General features: G+C 44.7%; 1 protein-coding gene and 1 long non-coding RNA gene across 7 annotated transcripts in view; one reads left to right on the top strand and one right to left on the bottom strand.

The window, feature by feature from the left end:
* LOC310743842 overlaps positions 1-19,435 on the bottom strand; it is an 887,199-nt gene that overhangs the window by 803,542 nt on the left and 64,222 nt on the right. The window lies entirely within an intron of this gene.
* The window catches only part of HECW2 (HECT, C2 and WW domain containing E3 ubiquitin protein ligase 2), a 192,929-nt gene that overhangs the window by 118,989 nt on the left and 54,505 nt on the right, over positions 1-19,435 (top strand). For all 6 annotated transcript variants that reach the window (XM_083626115.1, XM_083626116.1, XM_083626117.1 and 3 more), the window contains 6 exons: positions 1,157-2,527; positions 3,933-4,028; positions 5,213-5,363; positions 6,125-6,228; positions 9,297-9,421; positions 11,682-11,867. In XM_083626115.1, coding sequence (XP_083482241.1) covers positions 1,157-2,527; positions 3,933-4,028; positions 5,213-5,363; positions 6,125-6,228; positions 9,297-9,421; positions 11,682-11,867 — 2,033 coding nt within the window. The remainder of the gene's footprint in view (positions 1-1,156; positions 2,528-3,932; positions 4,029-5,212; positions 5,364-6,124; positions 6,229-9,296; positions 9,422-11,681; positions 11,868-19,435) is intronic.

Genomic DNA, 19,435 nt, shown 5'->3' with positions numbered 1-19,435 from the left:
GGCTGCGCAGCTATCTCAGAAGCCAGAACAGGAAGAGGGTTCGCTTCTTTCGCTGTGCAGCGATCCCTCTTGTTGTGCTGGCTTCTGCGATTCAGAATATTTTTTTCCTTGTTTTCCTCCTCCAAAAACTAGGTGCGTCTTATGGTCTGGTGCGTCTTATAGAGCGAAAAATACGGTAATTGGCTTCATCCTACACATGCGTGCCCATGATGATTCACAAAGAAAGAAAACTGCTTTTCTCTTTCAGTGATGAGGAGGCACTACCTGGATGTTCTCTCAACCAGGGCAAATAACTGGCTCATAGCCGAGTTGTCCCTCGCAGCCAACAGCCAGGGGGTCAAGAAGACTGTGGTGGCAACCTATTGAATGCTTCTTGCGCAGCTGGTCTCCCTGACATGGCAGTTGCGGTACAGCTGGCTTCCATACCTGCTGTCACAATATTTTCATTTCTACTGCCCACACTCTAAACTGGTGGAGCAGTGAACTTCAAGAGCTTGTACATGTCATTAGATTTATCCATTGTGAAAGGTGGGGAGAGGTTTAAATAAATATAACATCTTCATCCAAACCAGTTGGCATAAACATCCCATACATGCTGCTAACATAAACCTGAACTTCCCTCACTTTCCCCACCAAGAAAATTACCTTCCCCCAGAGTTTAGTGTTTTTACTCAGGTATATACTCCTGTGAGTCTCCTCTGGGTTATATCCTGAAATACCTACATTGGCTCCCAGTACGTTTCCAAGCACAATTCAAAGTGTTGATGCTGACCTTTAAAGCCCTAAACGGCCTCGGCCCAGTAAACCTGAAGGAGCGTCTCCACCCCCATCGTTCAACCCAGACACTGAAATCCAGCTCCGAGGGCCTTCTGGCAGTTCCCTCACTGCGAGAAGTGTGGTTACAGGGAACCAGGCAGAGGGCCTTCTCGGTGGCACGCACTCCCATCAGATGTCAAGGAAATAAACAACTATCTGACTTCTAGAAGACATCTGAAGGCAGCCCTGTTTAGGGAAGTTTTTAATGTTTGATCTATCGTATTTTTAATATTCTGTTGGGAGCTGCCCAGAGTGGCTGGGGAAACCCAGCCATATGGGCAGGGTATAAATAATAAATTATCATTATGTCGCTAGTCATTCTTTGCGTTTTTCATTGTAGATTCTTCGCCGGAAGCTGTGGGGACGCTGCTAGGAGTAAACTCTGTAAACGGAGATTTAGGGAGTCCTTCTGACGATGAAGATGTTCCTGCAGGGCATCATGACCCAGCTCCAGTTTGCTCAAACGGCCCAATCCTTGAGGAATCAACTGGAGATGCCATCACAAGGCATTCTCTCAGGACTAGTACAACTCTGGAAACGGACCAGGAAGATCTGACTTCTGCAGCTTCCAGGTCATCTCCCCCCAGAGGCCGCCAGGACTCCCTGAACGACTACTTGGATGCAATAGAGCAAAGCAGTCACTCTAGGACTGGGACGTCCGTTTGCAACGAGCGAACTGTTGGGCCATCCCCAAAATTGAGGAGCAGCTTCCCTACCGACACTAGGCTTAATGCTATGCTTCACATTGACTCCGATGAAGAGGAGCATGAATACCACCAAGGTTTGGGGTTCCAGTCATTGCTGGATGACGATGATGGCGGCGGGTTAGTCATGCTGAATGGTGCTGCCAGGAACGCTGAAGTGACTTGCTTAAACTGTTCACCGAGCCAAACCGCACAAAGCCAGGGGGGCCTCGAGGAAAGCGAGAGAGCTCCAGAAGAGGAAATGCCATTGCAACCTTCTGATGGCCAGCAGGAGACCTCTGAAGGGCTTCCTGAAGCAGAGCAGGCAGGAGAAGAAACCGAAAATCCTCAAGAGCCTCAGGATGACGGACCAGTTGACCCACCTGGCAGTGAAATTTGTATCCCCCAAGAGGCAGAACAGCAGCCTGCCACGGAGATGGACACAGGAGCTCCCGAGTCTGCTCCTGCAGGCAGAAGAGAAATTAGGGAGGCTGAATCCGTCGACCAGGGATCAGAACCTTCTCAGTTTTCATCAGAAACTGAGCCGAGCGATGCAGCCCGTACGGAGAGTGTAAGCGAATCAAGCACTAGGCCGGAGGGAGAAAGTGATGTGGAAGGGGCCGACGGCTCGTGCAATGAAGGCACGGCTCCCCGACTCTCGTCCGTCGACACGCAGTGCTCTTCCTTTGAAAGCGCCCGGTTTCCGGAGACGCCGGCCTTTTCTCCCCAGGAGGAGGAAGAGGGAGCTTGCTCCATGGATGCTGCCAACAGCGAGCCCGCCCCGGAGATCCAGGAAGTTGTGTGCACTCAGGCCTCTTTGCCTGCAGTGAACATACCGAGCGCTCCAGAGGAGGGGCAGCTGCCTGAAGCCAGCGGGCTACAGGATGGAGATGAGGCTGAGGAGATCTGGCAGAGGAGGCAGAGCCTGCAGGCTGCAGCTGCACGTGGTCAGCTTCAGGAGGAAGGGGCTGCAGGGGTGCAGGCTGCTTGCGAGGGAGATGCTGCCCAGGTGGATGGAGCCACGGGAGGTAATGATTGTGAGAGCAGACTGCTTGATTATGTGCCTTGCTGAGTCCATTTGTATGTTGTATTTGCCCTCCCACCTCATCTCATTTCATTCTGTGATGGACTCAGTTTACAGTGCAGAGTAGTCATTAGCTATCTCAAACGCATGAATTACGTTTTGGATAATAAAACATTGCATCCAGCAGCATCAGCAGACCTTATTTATTTATATTTTTTTGAGAATATGCATGCAGATAATTAACCACTTGTGCAAAGGCTCTCACACCCCTTCAGGGTTTTCTCCCTTTCGTTGAGAAACCTAGACATGCTCAGAAGTGTCTAGGTGTGTAAGTTACGTGCTATTGTTTTGCTGTTCTAGCCTCCCATCTACTTATCTTACTTTTCCTATCTGTCAAGTTACTGTTTTCTCAAACTTCGGTCACCAGCTGTTGTTGCACTACAACTCCCATCATTCCCATCCCTTGGCCTTGGTGTCTGGGACTGATGGGAGTTGTAGTCCAACAACAGCAGGAAGTTTGGGATTCATAGACCAAGAGGTCCCTGTGTGAGAGTTCTCATGGAGTGATGAGCAAGGTCTTCAGGTTTTGGCCAATGGCTTTGAGTAGAAGGCAATTCGTGCAACTGACCTTCCTCTATTCATCTTTCCCTCCAGTAGTCTCTGCACTCCCACAAAACCTTTCCAGAGGGTGGGAGGAACTCGGGTTCTGCGTGAGGGTTTCTCACAGACATCTGGGCTGCCATTGTGAGAACAGGATGTTAGGCTAGATGGGCCATTGGCCTGATCCAGTAGGCTCTTCTTACATTCCTAGTGCACAGTGTGGACGGTGTCCTACAGAGCATCAGGAGGGTGGGTGACTTTCCTGAAACTGAAACCCTGTATCAGTGAAGCTGTGCCCCCACTGAATAAAACCCCAGATCTTCCAATTTTTCAAATTATGTTCTGATGAGGATAACAGCACAGTGTGTTTTAGTAACGATCAAAAGCAGTATGCATGTATTGTGTGTGTGTGTGTGTGTGTGTGTGTGAGAGAGAGAGAGAGAGAGAGAGAGAGAGAGAGAGAGAGCCTGCTATAAATCTGCAAAGTCTATTCTGTGACAATTTGGAGAAACACATTGGTATGTTGTTCAGAAAAGGAGACCATTGGGTGATCATTTCAAACTTGTTCTTTCAGTTAGGATTTCCTTTGGAACATCTAAAGCAGGATTTCCCAGACTTGGGTCTCCAGCTGTGCTTTTTTGGACTACAACTCCCACCATCCCTAGCTAGCAGGACCAGTGGTCAGGGGTGGTGGTAATTGTAGTCCAGAAACAACTGGAGACCCAAATTTGGAAAACCCTAATATAAAGTGTGACACTGTTCGTGTTTCCGTTGAAAATTGTTAGTGAAACAGCTTCTTTGTCTTTTAGGTTCCCAAACTAATGGGCACCAGCCTCTTAGAACTCTTCCTTCGGTTCGCCAGGACGTTAGTCGCTATCAGAGAGTGGATGAGGCCCTGCCACCAAGTGAGAAGCTTCTCCTTATTAATTCCCAGGATTTCAGGGTATATGCCCCCATAAAAGGGAAAAGCGCTGCTGTAGATTTCTGAGAGAACCAGAAGTTGTGTGTGAAACATGCCACATTTTGTTTCACCAGGCTCAAAAAATGCAAATGGATGTGCTTGAAGCTATTTGCTTCCATGTCCCTGGAGATGCCGCTTCTGTTGTGATGTCCTCCCCAGTGGAAATCGAATTGTTTCATAGGGACATAGGAAGCTGCTTTTATAACAGGTTAGATTATTGTTCATCTAGCTCAGTACTGTCTACTTTGACTGGCTGCCACTCTCTGGGGTCTCAAGCAAAGGCCTTTTTCATCATTTGCTGCTAGATCCTTCCAATGGGAGAGGCCAGAGATGGAATCTGAGACCTTCAGCACACACAACTTGTGTGTTCTAACACTGAGCTACCTCCTTTTTCATTGGGTATGGAGCTCATTCCATAGAGTCTCTAAATCAGTAACTCCCAAACATTGCATCAAGACACATAAGTGAGTCACAAGAGGATCGCTAGTCTGCCATGAGGAATAAATCCATGAAATTACGGAAAGCTCCTGAGTACAGAGGAGTCTACATGCTAGGTCTCAGCATGATTCAGCTTTAAGCTGTGTTTTCAGATTTCTGCTGCACCTCTGCATTGGGTGTAATGAGGAAAAGGCTGCTGATTTTGCCTTTTAGGTAAAGGTAAAGGGACCCCTAACCATTAGGTCCAGTCGTGGCCGACTCTGGGGTTGCGGTGCTCATCTCGCTTTATTGGCTGAGGGAGCCGGCGTACGGCTTCCGAATCATGTGGCCAGCATGACTAAGCTGCTTCTGGCAAACCGGAGCAGTGCATGGAAACACCGTTTACCTTCCCGCCAGAGCGGTACCTATTTATCTACATGCACTTTGACATGCTTTTGAACTGCTAGGTTGGCAGGAGCAGGGACGGAGCAACGGGAGCTCACCCCGTTGCGGGGATTCGAACCGCCAACCATCTGATCGGCAAGTCCTAGGCTCTGTGGTTTAACCCACAGCACCACCCACATCCTGTGATTTTGCCTTTTACAGAATGCCAAAAAAAGAAAATAGGGATACTAGCTAGCAGAGGTTTTTGGAGGCACTGCTTTAAAATACCTGATCCCTTGTGTTTTACAATGCGTTTTCTTACCTTAGATTGGGAGGCACGCATTGACAGTCACGGGAGGATATTCTACGTGGACCACGTGAACAGGACGACAACGTGGCAACGTCCCACAGCTCCCCCGGCCCAACAGATTCTTCAGCGTTCCAACTCCATACAGCAAATGGAGCAACTGAATCGCAGGTGAGTATTATTCAAATTGGTTGTTATATATGCAGGTTTTAAAAAAAAATATCTTTCCTGCCATGTACCATTGTTCTGAACGAAGAAGAAGAAGAAGACGATCAGACGTCATTGTTTCAAATCAAAAAACTTTGCCTGGTTGGAAATAACTTACACCATATGTAAGGTTTGTTGTTAATCCAGAAATAATGACCTTCCAGTCTGTAAATAAGCATGCAAGATATGTTACGGTGAAGGGGAGGGGTGAGTTTCATGTTTTCTTAGCTCTTGAAAGGCAACTTCTGTTTCCGACCACCGGGGATGGGGGCGCCACTTGAAAAGGTGTGAAGATATTGATGGAGATTTCCAGAATTATTTTATAATATTGACGTTTTATGTACAGCGGCAACCTGGCACTGGGGATGGAAGGTGGGCAGTGAGTGTGCCCTTGATGAGCTGCTTTTGCCCTTGATGGCGATGATGTCATGTAGCTAAATCGCAGTTGGCTATGTGGATCTTTGATGTCAACTTGTTCACTACTTGATTCCTGATAGGCTAGGATCATGTCATGAAGAAGTTCTCAAGTTAAAAAGAAAAAGAAAAAAAGAATTGTGCTGGACTACTCCCTGCACCCCCAACCCCAGGCCTGATCCCTAAAGCCTGAGGGAAAGCCGTTTAACAATTTGACTACTGGTTTCGGCTGTGTATCAGTGTGTTGAGTGTGCTGGAGTCTCTGATGTATTTATTGGGTACCATACATAATACCAGTCTTGGAACTTCAGGTACCAGAGCATTCGACGGACAATGACTAATGACAGACCGGAGGAGCACCCAAATCCTATGGATGGAGCTGGAGAGGATGCAGACTTCCAGCAGCCTAATGCAGGTAAGGCCCCATTTAGTGCCACACTTCTCCTTTGTTGGTTTTTTTATATTTCATTATGCTTCTATGCCTCCTGTCCCAACAGTGTTCTCCAGGCCAAGGACCACCAACTGAACTAGTGGGCACTTTTGAGAAAGTGCCGTGGTTGCCAGTCACAAAATGGTTGCTGTGGAAGGGGCGTGGTATAACACACTATTGGAGCCCCAGCCACCTCCAACAGCCTTCTGGTTAACGTGGGAATTTGGCCATTTCCTGCTGGCCTGATTATGGATATCACACAACACACACACACACACACACACACACACTGTTGTTGTCCAATCACAACAGGACGCATATCTCAGAACCAGGAAAAATATAGCCACATCACTCCCATTTCACAGAAATCTCTTAGAAGATACCGTATTTTTCCGTGTATAAGACTAGGGTTTTTTTCTTTAAAAAATATGTTTAAAATTGGGGGTCATCTTATACACGGATACAATCTCTCCCCATTTTCGTAATTTGGAGTCCCAAAAACAAGGGGCGTCATACACGGGGTGTGTGTGTGTGTGTGTGTTATACACAAAAAAAAGACGGTACTTGCACATTTTGCCCCATAACGTTCTTTCTAGGAGTGCAAGATACTTTCTTTTTAAAAAGAGAGAAAGAAAGAAACCTCACAGTTTGGGGCATCGACCTATGGGCACCGTTGGAAGACTCCACAAGTAGCATGTTGTCCACCAGCACCGGGTTGGTGATCCCTGCTTCTAGACAGTGCATAGTACATCAAACTCAAAAACATCATAGCGAATTTACCGATAAAGCAATGGTAGAAGACATGACAAACTGCAAAAGCTTCCTAATTTCTCATACTTGGCTGCATAGGAAGAGGGGAATAGGGAATGTGTGAGTCGCAAGGCTTGCCTGGGTTCTTTTCTGCTCATGCACAGCCTAAACCATTCTTTACCACGACACAGTAATACAAAAGCAGTTCAGTTTTGCAAACCTTGTGCTGCAAACAATACCAATTCTACATAAAAAGGTACGTTTGAAATAAATGCATCCGTTTAAGTGATTCATTTTGTAGCAGGCATGTGAGGTCAAAAAGGACAAAAAGTGTGGCTCACCCAAAGAGCCGTAGCAAAAGTTTGTGACGTTAATCCTGGATTTCCATCTCCGTGGGTTCATTTACTTACTTACTTACTTTTTTTTTTTTTTGGCATAATAAATGTCAGCAGCAAAACCTGCTTTTCCACATCATGCAACCACACCTTGCTGTAGTGGCTATCCAGATTTATTTAAAAGTATAATATATATAGTAGTGTAAACTGCAGCTGGTTAAGCTGATTTCATCTTTGCAATGGCCTGTAGTGAATTCATTGGGTTGATAAGAACTTGGTGAATTTTTATCACTTCTATTCTCCCTTAACTCCTGCCCCTCCCTCTCCTCTTTCTTTCCAGCTAGAATATCCTCATTTTACCACTTACCCCCATTTTTTTTTAAAATATTTTTATTCGAGAATTTTTTCCATATAAACATAACATACATAAACATACAAAGACAAAAACAAAACAAAAAAAACATGTACCATTTCATATCCTAATTTCTTGTACCTTTCTTCCCCGACTTCCTCATGCCTCCCTTTTCTGTATTCCAAATTCTTATCGATTACTCAGCAAATCTTCCCTTATTTTAATTTAGATTTAAACTAATCTTCCTTATTCTCCTTGTCTTAACCATTGCTAATAGTAACCATTTACTTTCCAGTCCAACATCATTCTAACTTTCATTAACTTTGTAATATTTCTTTAAATAGTCCTTGAATTTTTTCCATTCTTCTTGCGCTGCTTCTCTTCCCTGGTTTCGGATTCTGCTCGTCATTTCTGCCAAGCACTTACCCCCATTTTTAAGCTTAATACGATTCCACCCAGTTGCTTATGGTTGGGTTCTGCAATAATAATAATAATAATAATAATAATAATAACCCTATTATTATAATATATAATACACTCTCACGTGTTAAAAACCAGACCTGGTTTTTTTTTTTAAAATAGTGTTTATGCATTTTCAATAGTAAGTAAAAAGCAGACTTGTAAAGTACAGGGAAAACATTAGTCAAAAGACTTAGAAATATGGTCAAATTTGAAGCTTTCCTTGTTGGGTCGAATTGCAGCTATAAAGATGAATGTATTGCCAAAAATGTTATTTCTGTTTCAATCATTGCAAATTTTGGACAAGATGGACTGTTTCAAGAAGTGGCAGAGAGACATTTCTAGATTTGTCTGGCAGGGCAAGAAGCCCAGAATAAAATTTAAAATATTAACTGATGCAAAGGAAAGAGGCGGATTTGCCCTGCCAGACCTTAAACTTTACTATGAATCAGCAGCATTCTGCTGGTTGAAGGACTGGCTGCTTCTTGAGAACACAGACATTTTGGATTTGGAAGGTTTTAATAATGTTTTTGGGTGGCATGCATATTTGTGGTACGACAAGGTTAAAGCACATAAAGCATTTAAAAACCATATTGTCAGGAAAGCATTGTTCAATGTCTGGATAAGATACAAAGACTTATTGGAAAATAAAACCCCAAGGTGGTTGTCACCAATGGAAGCGAAGGCTCAGAAAAAGCTCAATATGGAGGCCAAATGGCCGAAATATTGGGAAATATTGGAACAAGAAGGAGAGAAATTGAAATTGCAGAGTTTTGAGAAATTAAAAGATAAAGTGCGAGACTGGCTTCATTATTATCAAATAAGAGATAATAGGACCATGTAGGACCAGCATGGATACCTGGCTCAGGTGAATATCTGATGTTTCCTCCCTTTATGGTCTAGAGTTATGGGCTACTACTAAAATGAGGCTGCATTTTAAGCTGTATTTTAAGCCGTATTTTAATTAACTGCTTTTGTTTGTTTGTTTGTTTTTGCCCTATTACGTTTTATTGTAATTTATATTTGGTGTTAGCCGCCCTGAGCCTGGCCCTGGCTGCGGAGGGTGGGGTATAAATTTATTTATTTATTTGTTGTTGTTGTTGTTGTTTACGATGCTGAAGCCTTTACACTAATTCATGGCTATGTCCCTTTCTCAGATTTCCGAAGGGAGAATGTGCTGCCTCATTCTACCTCCAGATCCAGGCTTACTCTACTGCTACAATCTCCCCCTGTGAAATTCCTTATCAGCCCAGAATTCTTCACAGTGCTGCATTCTAACCCTGTGAGTAGTCGGTGCAAGTATACCTGTACACAAACACTAGCAGGGATGTGGAGGGTTTCCATTTCCAGTATTATGAGAGCGATGGCAGGTGAGAGCTGCCACGAAATGTTGCAGCGCGGCATGCTCCCTATTTAGGATTCTAGTTCCCACCCACAACAGCGAGTCAGTGTTCCATGCCCACTGAACACAATCCGTCTTCACTGGGTTCTTTTTGAGGTGTGGATGTCTCTCTTAAGGTTCTCCTGAGTCTGGCAGTAGCTCCATCTTACGTGTGGGTACATTTAGGCTACATAAGCACTCTCCCCCTCAATATTGGGTTGGACAGAATTGGGGTCTACTGCTAGGCATCTGGGTGGTTTGCAGTAGACCAGTAACTCCCCATTATCTAGCAATAGCAGCGAGAATAACAAAGAAGACCCCCTCCGCCCCCGTTATACTGCTGAAATTGGGAAAGCTTGGGATAACCAGGAACGTGTTTTTATGTTGGAGAACTGTGAGCTCAGCTCATTTCCTGCATTCAAAACAAATCCCTGGGTTTAGCAGCTGTTCAGAGACACCATGTCCTTTATCCTGCAAGTGAATGTCTTTCACCACTGGCTCCAATTGGTGAAGTTCAGGGTTATAGTAAAAAAACTCAGAGCAGGTTTCATAAGGCTGAAGCCTGCCCTCCCCTGGTATGTAAGATAATTATTTTAATTGCTTTTGTTCTTGGTTTCTTTATTAAGCATTTTGTGTTTATTATCTTGTATTTTTATGTTGTGAACCGCCCTGAGATATGCATACTTAATAAATAATAATAACACACATAAGCCATTTTCACTAAGGTAACAATTACGAAAAGGATTTTTTGAATTAAGTTGTGATCATATTGTGTATTTCGTATGTATTGTAAAATGTTATGAGGAGGGGAAAGAATAGAAGAACAGGATAAACTGCTGAGAGAGGAGACCTGTGCACAGCAACACACACCTATCACACTGGTTTTTGTGGGATTCCAGAAGAGGGAAGTTTGCAACACCATGAAAACAGTTTCTCCTGGAGTAGAAGCAAAATGACCCATATCCATTACTGCAGTGTAATGCTAACACTCCCTGGTGTTCCGGATCCTCAGGCCCAACTGGAATGGATAAGTTAGCAGCTGCCTATGGAAATCATGTGGTAACTCACTCCCTTGGTGTTTGTATAAACAGATCCCAAGGAGTTTGCTGTTTAGGCTAAGGTTCTATGATAGCATCCTGCGTATCACACTGGTATAATAGTTTTGGAGATTGTAGAGCTGACTACATTGAAATTAAGACCACATTCAGAGAAGCCTTCGTGGTTGTAAACCCCTAGGCCATTGGGAATTTGGTGAAGAGCTTCATCTCATGGACAGGAGTGCTCCAAGGCAGTTGGAGAAAAGGGTTTAATCAGGGTAGGGTGGCAGAGAAAGAGTCAATGTAGAGAAAAAGACATTTCAACTGTTTCACGTTCTCAGTCTTTCTTATTGTAAAGTGCAGAGTTATGACCTGTTCCTAACAGAAATGCAGTTACTGAAAGACAAGAGGCAGGCGTTAATGTGTTCTGGGGATCCGCAAGGGATACAGCAATAGAATTTTTTAACCTTAAGGAGACACCCCTCCCTTCTCAAAACAGCTCAGTGAGGGCTGAGCATGGTGAGTGGTCATAGGATGCTGAGTGCCTTTTGGGGAAAGGATTTGAAAACTGGTCAAGAGGGTGGAGTGAGCTTCCTGTAAGTCTTCGGTGGAGCATGGAACATTAACACAGAACAGGAGAACACAGAACATTAACACAGAACACTGCAACACTTTGTTGCGGGTCCCACTTTTTAATTTGTTAAGTGGGATATTAATAATAACCTAAGTACCAGCTTCTGTGTTTGGGTGGGGTATTTCATTATTTATTCGTATGATGTTGTTGTATGTTGAAATAAAATAACAACAACAATTTTCAGTAATTGTTAATGGGTTCAGAGACAGAAACTATATTTTCGTCTCCTATGTGTCTGATTGAGGTTGTACCTGAGCCCCTCCTGCTGGTGCTTGACATGACAGTTTTAGAAAGCCTCTAGGTGAATTTTAAAATGACCCAGCAGTACATCTAGCAAGCCCAGGAGGAACTGCTGATTATACAAGATGAATGACAAAACTCTTAAGGCCCCCTTTATCCATCCTTCCGAGGCTTGCGTAGGCATTCAAAGCCTGACGCTTAGCTTCCGAAAATAATGGTCTTTGTTTCTTCTTCCCCTCCCACCGTCCAGAGTGCCTACCGCATGTTTACAAACAATACGTGTCTGAAGCACATGATCACCAAAGTCCGGCGGGATACCCACCATTTCGAGCGCTACCAGCATAATCGAGATTTGGTGGGCTTCTTGAATATGTTTGCCAACAAGCAGCTCGAGTTGCCGAGGGGCTGGGAAATGAAGCACGATCATCAGGGCAAGGTAACAAATATAAAGAACTAGCTTGTAAATTAACCCAGCGTTAGACTTCTGTTCTCTTCATCCGAATACTGATGAAATTGAGGAAGCTGCTCTGGCCGAGCCAGATACTCATGCTTTCCACCCTCCATCCAAATAGGAGAATGATGATGCCAGTTTGCTGTGTTCTCGGTGATCTTCTCCCTAACATGCTAGTTTCCATGGCAGCATTTGGGTGTCATGCTAAACCCAGAGGTAGCCAACACTGGGGCACTCCAGATGTTGTGGAAGACAACTAACCATCTTAATTGGCTGGGCCTGATGGGAGCTGTTTACTATCTCTGCACTAAACTATACTTTTAAATGAGATGGGGAAACTGTCTGGATGTTGCTGGGCTACAACTCCCATCATCCATAACCGTTGACTTTGCTTGTTGGGGTTTATGGGAGTTGGAGTCTCAACAACATCTAGAGGGCCACAGGTTCCCCAGCCCTAGTTTAAACCATGAAGTGATCCTAGGTAAGCTTTGAGCTTCTCATCTCAGCCACACCAAGTTGGCTTGTTTCAAACAAACTATAGCTAACATTGACAGTTTGTTGGTTTGGATAGAATGTTTTAACTGTAAGGAAACACAGAAGCAAAGATATTTATCCTTATCCTTCTGGCCATGCAGAAGGAGAGGGGAGAGAGTGCACTTGAGCCCAAGGCTCACCCAGGATCATTTATGTTACACTATACTCTGGCCACATGACCCAGAAGCTGTATGCCGGCTCCCTCAGCCAATAAAGCGAGATGAGCGTCACAACCCCAGAGTCGGTCACGACGACCTAATGGTCAGGGGTCCCCTTTACCTTTTTATACTATGGTTGAGCAAGATATACAAGTACAGCTTATGTTGGACTTAAAATAATTTCAAAGTGTAAATGTAATTTCTGTTCCAATACCCCAGCTAAGGGACACCAATTGGTGTCAGCTTTCAAAGGAGATTAGACAAATTCAGTCTAAGTCTAGTAGGGATGGCTACCTGCTACCTCTGGAGTAGGGATGAATGGATCTTCCAGTTTCGGTTCTCTTGATGTCTCATTTTTTCCAATCTTAAATTCAGTCCTCCAGGTTTCTGTAGCAAATAAAAAAAAAATCCTCATGGAAATTGTTCAGTATTTTAGCGTGAATTTCTCCTAATGAACATATTTTTTGTATGCGGTTTTGACTAATGTACACATTTTAAAAGCATTCCCCCCCCAGTATAATGCATGTTTGTATGTTATTTTCACCAACACATGCATTTTTATATACACTTTACCCCAGTAGATTCATTTTTGTACACGTTACTTGGTTGGATAGGTGCTTTGCAAAATTCAGAGTAGTGTACCTGTGCTTCAGTTATGTTTTGGAAAGTGCAGATTAGATCGATTTACCTTCAGATGTGAACTGAATCCAATTTTTACCCCATCCGTACTTTCGGGGTGAGAGAGAGAGCATCCTTTAAATACTATCGGTTGCTGGGGAGCTACTGCAGGAGAAAGTTACTTGCCCCTTATGTCTTCCTTGTCGGCTTTTCCTAGGCATTGATGTGAGAAGCAGGATTCTGGAATTGGTAGACCTTTAGTCTGGTCTATCACAGCTGCTCTTCTTGATTTTTGTTGGTGATAACCTGTACAGTGGTACCTCGGGTTACATACGCTTCAGGTTACATACGCTTCAGGTTACAGACTCCGCTAACCCAGAAATAGTACCTTGGGTTAAGAACTTTGCTTCAGGATGAGAACAGAAATCGTGCTGTGGCGGCTAAAGTGGTGCTTCAGGTTAAGAACAGTTTCAGGTTAAGAACGGACCTCCGGAAGGTATTAAGTACGTAACCAGATGTACCACTGTAAACCTATGACTAACATGTGGGCTGCTGGTTTGCAGAGGACTTTGCAGCCTCTATCTTTTTCATCTATGGCTGGTTTCCCCATGTGCACTTGAGCACAACAGCGTATCCAGAAGAAACTAGAAGTTGTGCAGTGATCGCATATTTTGTAGCTATCTTCACCCTGCATCAGAAAAGGAAGCGGAACAGGCTCCTGTGCTGCGGTGTTATGAAAGATGCTGAGATCTATCAGGGGTGACCAACAGCTAAACTAGGAAGAGACCAGAGGCACCAGAAGTCAAGTTTCTTGGCCACTGACAGATGATAATTTTTATAGCACAAGCATGACTAGTGCGAAAGGTTTAAAATGCTGTGTTGGTTTTGTTAGCTCAGGAAACAGAAATTGCTCCACGTTTGGTTGCGAGAGAGATTTGATATGGCCTAGGGCATTCCAGAACAACTTTGTACATTTGGCTTGAAGTTCAGTTTCGCTGAAACAGTGGCTGGGTGACCTTGGGGAAGGCACGGCCGCCCCTTTTTATTTGAAAATGAATTCACGATTAATGTATGGTGCTGCAAGGGACGGAGAGTGCCGCTTAGTCTTCAAAGTACCCGATAAGATAAAGCAGGAGGCAACTAAAAACAAAAGGTGGCTGGGCATTGCTGTAGAGGGAGGTGCTGCACTTTTGCAATTCTCGATAAGCACTAGCGTGTGCTGGAGGAGTTGCTTTTTCTGCTTTTTAAAGCGAAGGTTTTTCTTATTATTATTGTGCATTCTTTCTGTCTGGGGTAACTCAGCTCTTTGGAATGCGTTTGGAGCTGAGGGAGGGACGGAAACTTCATTTGCCCTCTTCCTTCTGCTTTTCACCGCACAAGTTAAAATGGATAAAATTCCCTTTGTGGGCAGGAAGGGAGGAGCAGTAGCATGGGTATTCCCCTGAAACAAGGAGGCGTCTGCTTTCCTGTACCATTTTTTTAAAAAAACCTTCATTACTTAGGGATGGGATACAGTGCCTCTGGAAGACTGTATAAAGGGTGAAAAAAAAAGAAAGAAGGCAGGACAGTTTGGAATATAAGCTCCAAAGTGCATTGCTGTAGTTGCTGGGAAAATGCTTTGCATGCATTGAGGTCACAGGCCTAAGCCCCCTAACTCTTTGTTTTGGGACCTTAAACGAAAGTTCTGTCCTTTAGCCATTTGCTTGGAGTTCCCTTAGGAATCAAGTTTTGAAAAAGCAGTCACTTAGTCCACATTGGAAGCCAGGAGTTGAATGTCTTTCAAATACTGGGCCTGTTCATTGTAGGAGCTCATTTACATATGTACATATGCACACTGACTCTTGTTTTAGCATAACAGGGTGATGGCCGGGGGGCCTGGGAGCATGATTTTGAGGGGGCACACGCCAGGCACCCCCACGCAGGGATCCCTGCCCTGCCTGTGTGGGTGTGTGTGGGTGTCTCTGGGCCCCAGAGCCTGGCCTGGCTGTGCCGCTGTGCTGCAGGCCCCCTTGATGAATGGCCACCCGACCAATATTGCGGGGAATGCACCCGCCAAGGGCCACGTCAGCTGGCCAGGCTCCTCCCTGCACTGTGGGCAGGCAGATAGCGCAGCGGGGCCCCGTGAACCCTCCGTGCCCCATGTCCACGTGGCGGCTGCTGCGGCGAGGGTTGGACTGTTGTGGACCGCGCCCAGCCCCTGGCTCCGCCTGATGCATGGTGTGTACACACGTCAGCAAAGGATGCAATGCCACTGAGTTCATGCAAATATCCCCTCATACAGCCACAATTCCATGCAGCCCAACTGGTGGTGTTCAGCAGCTCACTTTGAGCACATGGTTTCATGTAGTTCATTTCAGGATTGGAGATGAGATGTGCTCATGGTTTCTCAGAAGTGGTTGTGTCAACCGAGTCCTTTCCTTGCACAACCTTCCTGTCCTTGTATACACGCATAGATGACTGAGCTGTTTTGCTGATGGTGAAAGTACCCTGAGTTGTTTTGAGTTTTCGTTATGACATAATTACAGTAGAACAGGGATGGCCAATTGCTGGCTCATGGACAAAGTCTGTCCTTCCCTCCTAGGGCCATTTAGAGATTTATTTTTTAACAGTACAACTTGGCAGAAAATATTGCTGTTGGTGCTATTTTATTATATGAACACAAGTTGTGTGTTGTTTCTTGCTGCCTTGAAACTGAAATACAGGTGGAGACCATACCTGCTATATAGTAGTAGCAAAAAGCATATCAAAATATACTCGAGTGATGGTTGGCTTATGATTTGATAGCTAACACATAAAGTTGGCATTGAGCAGCCTTGTCCTTGATACAGTCAGTGGAGCATGAGACTCTTAATCTCAAGGTCAAGGGTTCAAGCCCTACAATGGGTGGAAGATTCCTTCATTGCAGGGTGTTGAACTAGATGACCCCCATGCTCCCTTCCAGCTATACAATTCTATGATTCTAAGATGAGAGCTGTCTGCCCCTCTCCTCAGTTGCCGATCCAAGGAGAGAGAGCAGGTAACTGATACAGGATTTGCTGAGTCGGCACTTTGCAGGGTGAGAGTTAAGTCTTTGGTGCATCAGGTGGCAGTGTGTTCAGAAAGTGGCCTTTTAGCCATTCGTATTTGACTTAGACCACTGAAGAGTAAACGAGCCATACTGAGAAGAAGTAAACATACAGTCATCCCTTGGTTCTCAAACTTAATCCGTTCTGGAAGTCCGTTTGACTCCCGAAAGCGTTCGAAAACCAAGGCGCGGCTTCCAATTGCCTGCAGCAGCTTCCTGCACTCAAGCAGAAGCCATGTCGGACGTTTGGCTTCTGAAAAACGTTTGCAAACCAGAAGAAGCACTTCTGGGTTTTCAGCATTTGGGAGCTGATTTGTTCATCAACTAAGCTGTTCAAGAACCAAGGTATGACTGTAGTGGCAAAAAGATTCCTCTTCCAGCTGCAAGCATTTATGCTTGCTTGATGAGACAATTTGTTCTTGCTTCCCCTGTTCACTGTTCCAGGGGTTCTCCTGATACCCGCCTCCTGGACATTGGTTTTTTTTTGGGGGGGGGTTGCAGCAAAAGAGAAAGGAAAGCTTCGTTGTGCTAGCAGAAGTCTTTGCATGGTTTTTTGCTGGCTTGAGCAGATAGTTGAATCCGGCCCGATGTATTGTAGTTTCATGGATGAGCCATAGGTCTGTTTATGTTTGTTCTAAGAAAATGTCCCTAACTCCTAGGGCAGGCATGGCCAAACTTGGCCCACCAGCTGTTTTGGGATTGCAGTTCCCATCATCCCTGACCACTGGTCCTGTTAGCTAGGGATGATGGGAGTTGTAGTCCCAAAACAGCTGGAGGGCCAAGTTTGGCCAAGTCTGTACCTAGGGACTTGGAGAGCTGCAGTGTGGCCTAGTGGTGCTGAGGTAGCAACCTGTGCCCTAACCCTATGCACTTGTTTGCTGTCTTAGCTAGTATCACAATAGCGTGTGTGCTTCTGCATGCCATATTTTTAGTTTTGTAGAAAGAAAAACGTATATTTGAACAGATACGTTGCCCATCTGGGTAAAATGTGAAGCTTTTTCCAAACCAAAATACCCTGTTTCTCTGCCCAGCTTCCATAAATATCTAGGCTACACCCTTGCCTGGTTGGCCAGTGGTAGGTATAAAATTAGGCTGTTGGGTTGTTGAGTGTTGGTTTTTTTTTTAGTGTTCTTCATCTCCATTTCCAGCTGTGGTGCCATTGTCCAGATTAGCCCAAGGCTCTGAAGCTCCAGTAGCTTTTCTTTTCTCTAATGAAGCTTCAAAGCAGTGATCCTGAGTTTCATTATGTAGCAGACTGCTACCGGCTGTCCTCAAAGCACTTGTGCTTAACGAGATATGATTGCATTCATTTAGTGTAATCCTTAAGCATCTTTTCCTGTTTGTCTAAGTGCGTTGCACAAACCAGTGCAGCGTGCTTTGCTAAATTGCTGTGTAAGAAATCAGAATTGTGCATATGCAACACTGTTCATATGGAAACATTAGTTTCCCTTCAGGACAGACTTGATCTGAATTTGTCTTTCAAGTTATATGCTTGGTTTAGGGTTCATCTGATTAAAATTTTAGCCCTTGGGAGGCCAGAGCTTTCTTCCAAATGCACAAGTTTAAATTAGATAAAAGCCAAAACATCAAGCAGGCTGATTCATAAACCTGTTAAGCCAGAGTGCATAAAGCAAATTAGATTGGACAGGATCTAAATGAAAAGACTCCAGTTTAATTGGGGTGATGACACAAATGCCTGGGTCTAACCCCCACCTCTACCAGGACCCATCACAACCAAATCCTGAACAGAGGCCCCCAAGCTTTTAACATGCAATGCTCACATGTTGATCTCAAGTTCATACATTTATCCATTGTTCACTGCAGAAAATATCCGAACAACAAAAGCACATCTTGTTTTAACCCTCTTTGGGCAGTCATTAGGCGTTCAGTGAGTTGTATTTTCCTGAAGCACTATGGTGTTTCATTAGGATAACTGGTGTATTAGCTTGCCATGATAACAGCAGCAAGACTTTGGATGTGAGGATGCAACAGACTCCGAAAGGGTTATGTTCTTAATTGACCACAGCAGGAATTAACATCAGGAAAAATGTATAATTAATACACTGAACTAAATGGTATGAAATCATGTAAAAACAATGGCAATGGTTAAGACAAACAATACATAAAGTTCTGCCAGCATGACATAGTAATGGATGGAAACCAAACTGCAGTGGAATAGAATCAGGTCTGCTTGCGATGGATACAGGGCGGAACGGGCATTGCTAACTTTGTACATTCCTTCCCCTGATTTGTGTAGTGCTCTTCAGTTAACTTCAGATCTTTCCACAAAGCCTACCCTTATCCATAAAGCCTTTACTAGCGCTATTTTTCTAGAAAAAGAGGTGCCAGAACTCACCATGAAAGCTGCCTCCCTAGTTCTCTTATAATGGCAATGGCGCTCACCTGAGAGGTTCTGGTGAGTTCCGGCTGGGGGAAAAAGCCCTGCCCTTGACTTAATTTCTTAATCCTCATTTCCTGCTGTATCTGATCTTTAAGTTCCTGCAACGCATTGAGCTTTCCCTCCCCACCACTGTTTGTTGTTTCTCCAAATGTAGATCATTATAAGCTGTTTAGGGACAGGAACCTGTTTATATTTTGCCTATGGGACTCTGCAGAATCTTGACAGTGCTGTATGTATGGGTGGATAAAGAAATGCCAGATAACAGCTACTAGAATTGTGGCACCTTAATAACTAACAGGTTAATTACGGTGTGAGCTTTCTTGGGCCAAATGTTTCTGATTCCTTCAGGGTAGATGCCAGGTATTGTCTCTGAATCATTAAGGGTAAAGTTTCAGGTTCTTGGAACGCGAGTGGCACTGTGGGTTAAACCACAGAGCCTAGGACTTGCCGATCAGAAGGTCGGCGGTTCGAATCCCCACGACGGGGTGAGCTCCCGTTGCTCGGTCCCTGCTCCTGCCAACCTAGCAGTTCAAAAGCACGTCAAAGTGCAAGTAGATAAATAGGTACCGCTCTGGCGGGAAGGTAAACGGCGTTTCCGTGCACTGCTCTGGTTCGCCAGAAGCGGCTTAGTCATGCTGGCCACATGACCCGGAAGCTGTACGCCGGCTCCCTTGACCAATAAAGCAAGATGAGTGCCGCAACCCCAGAGTCAGTCACGACTGGACCTAATGGTCAGGGGTCCCTTTACCTTTACCTTTATCAGGTTCTTGAAATGGTT

The sequence above is a fragment of the Podarcis filfolensis genome, assembly GCF_964270895.1.
Source record: "Podarcis filfolensis genome assembly, chromosome: 1".
NCBI lineage: Eukaryota > Metazoa > Chordata > Lepidosauria > Squamata > Lacertidae > Podarcis > Podarcis filfolensis.
This window is presented reverse-complemented; position numbering and strand designations above follow the sequence as displayed.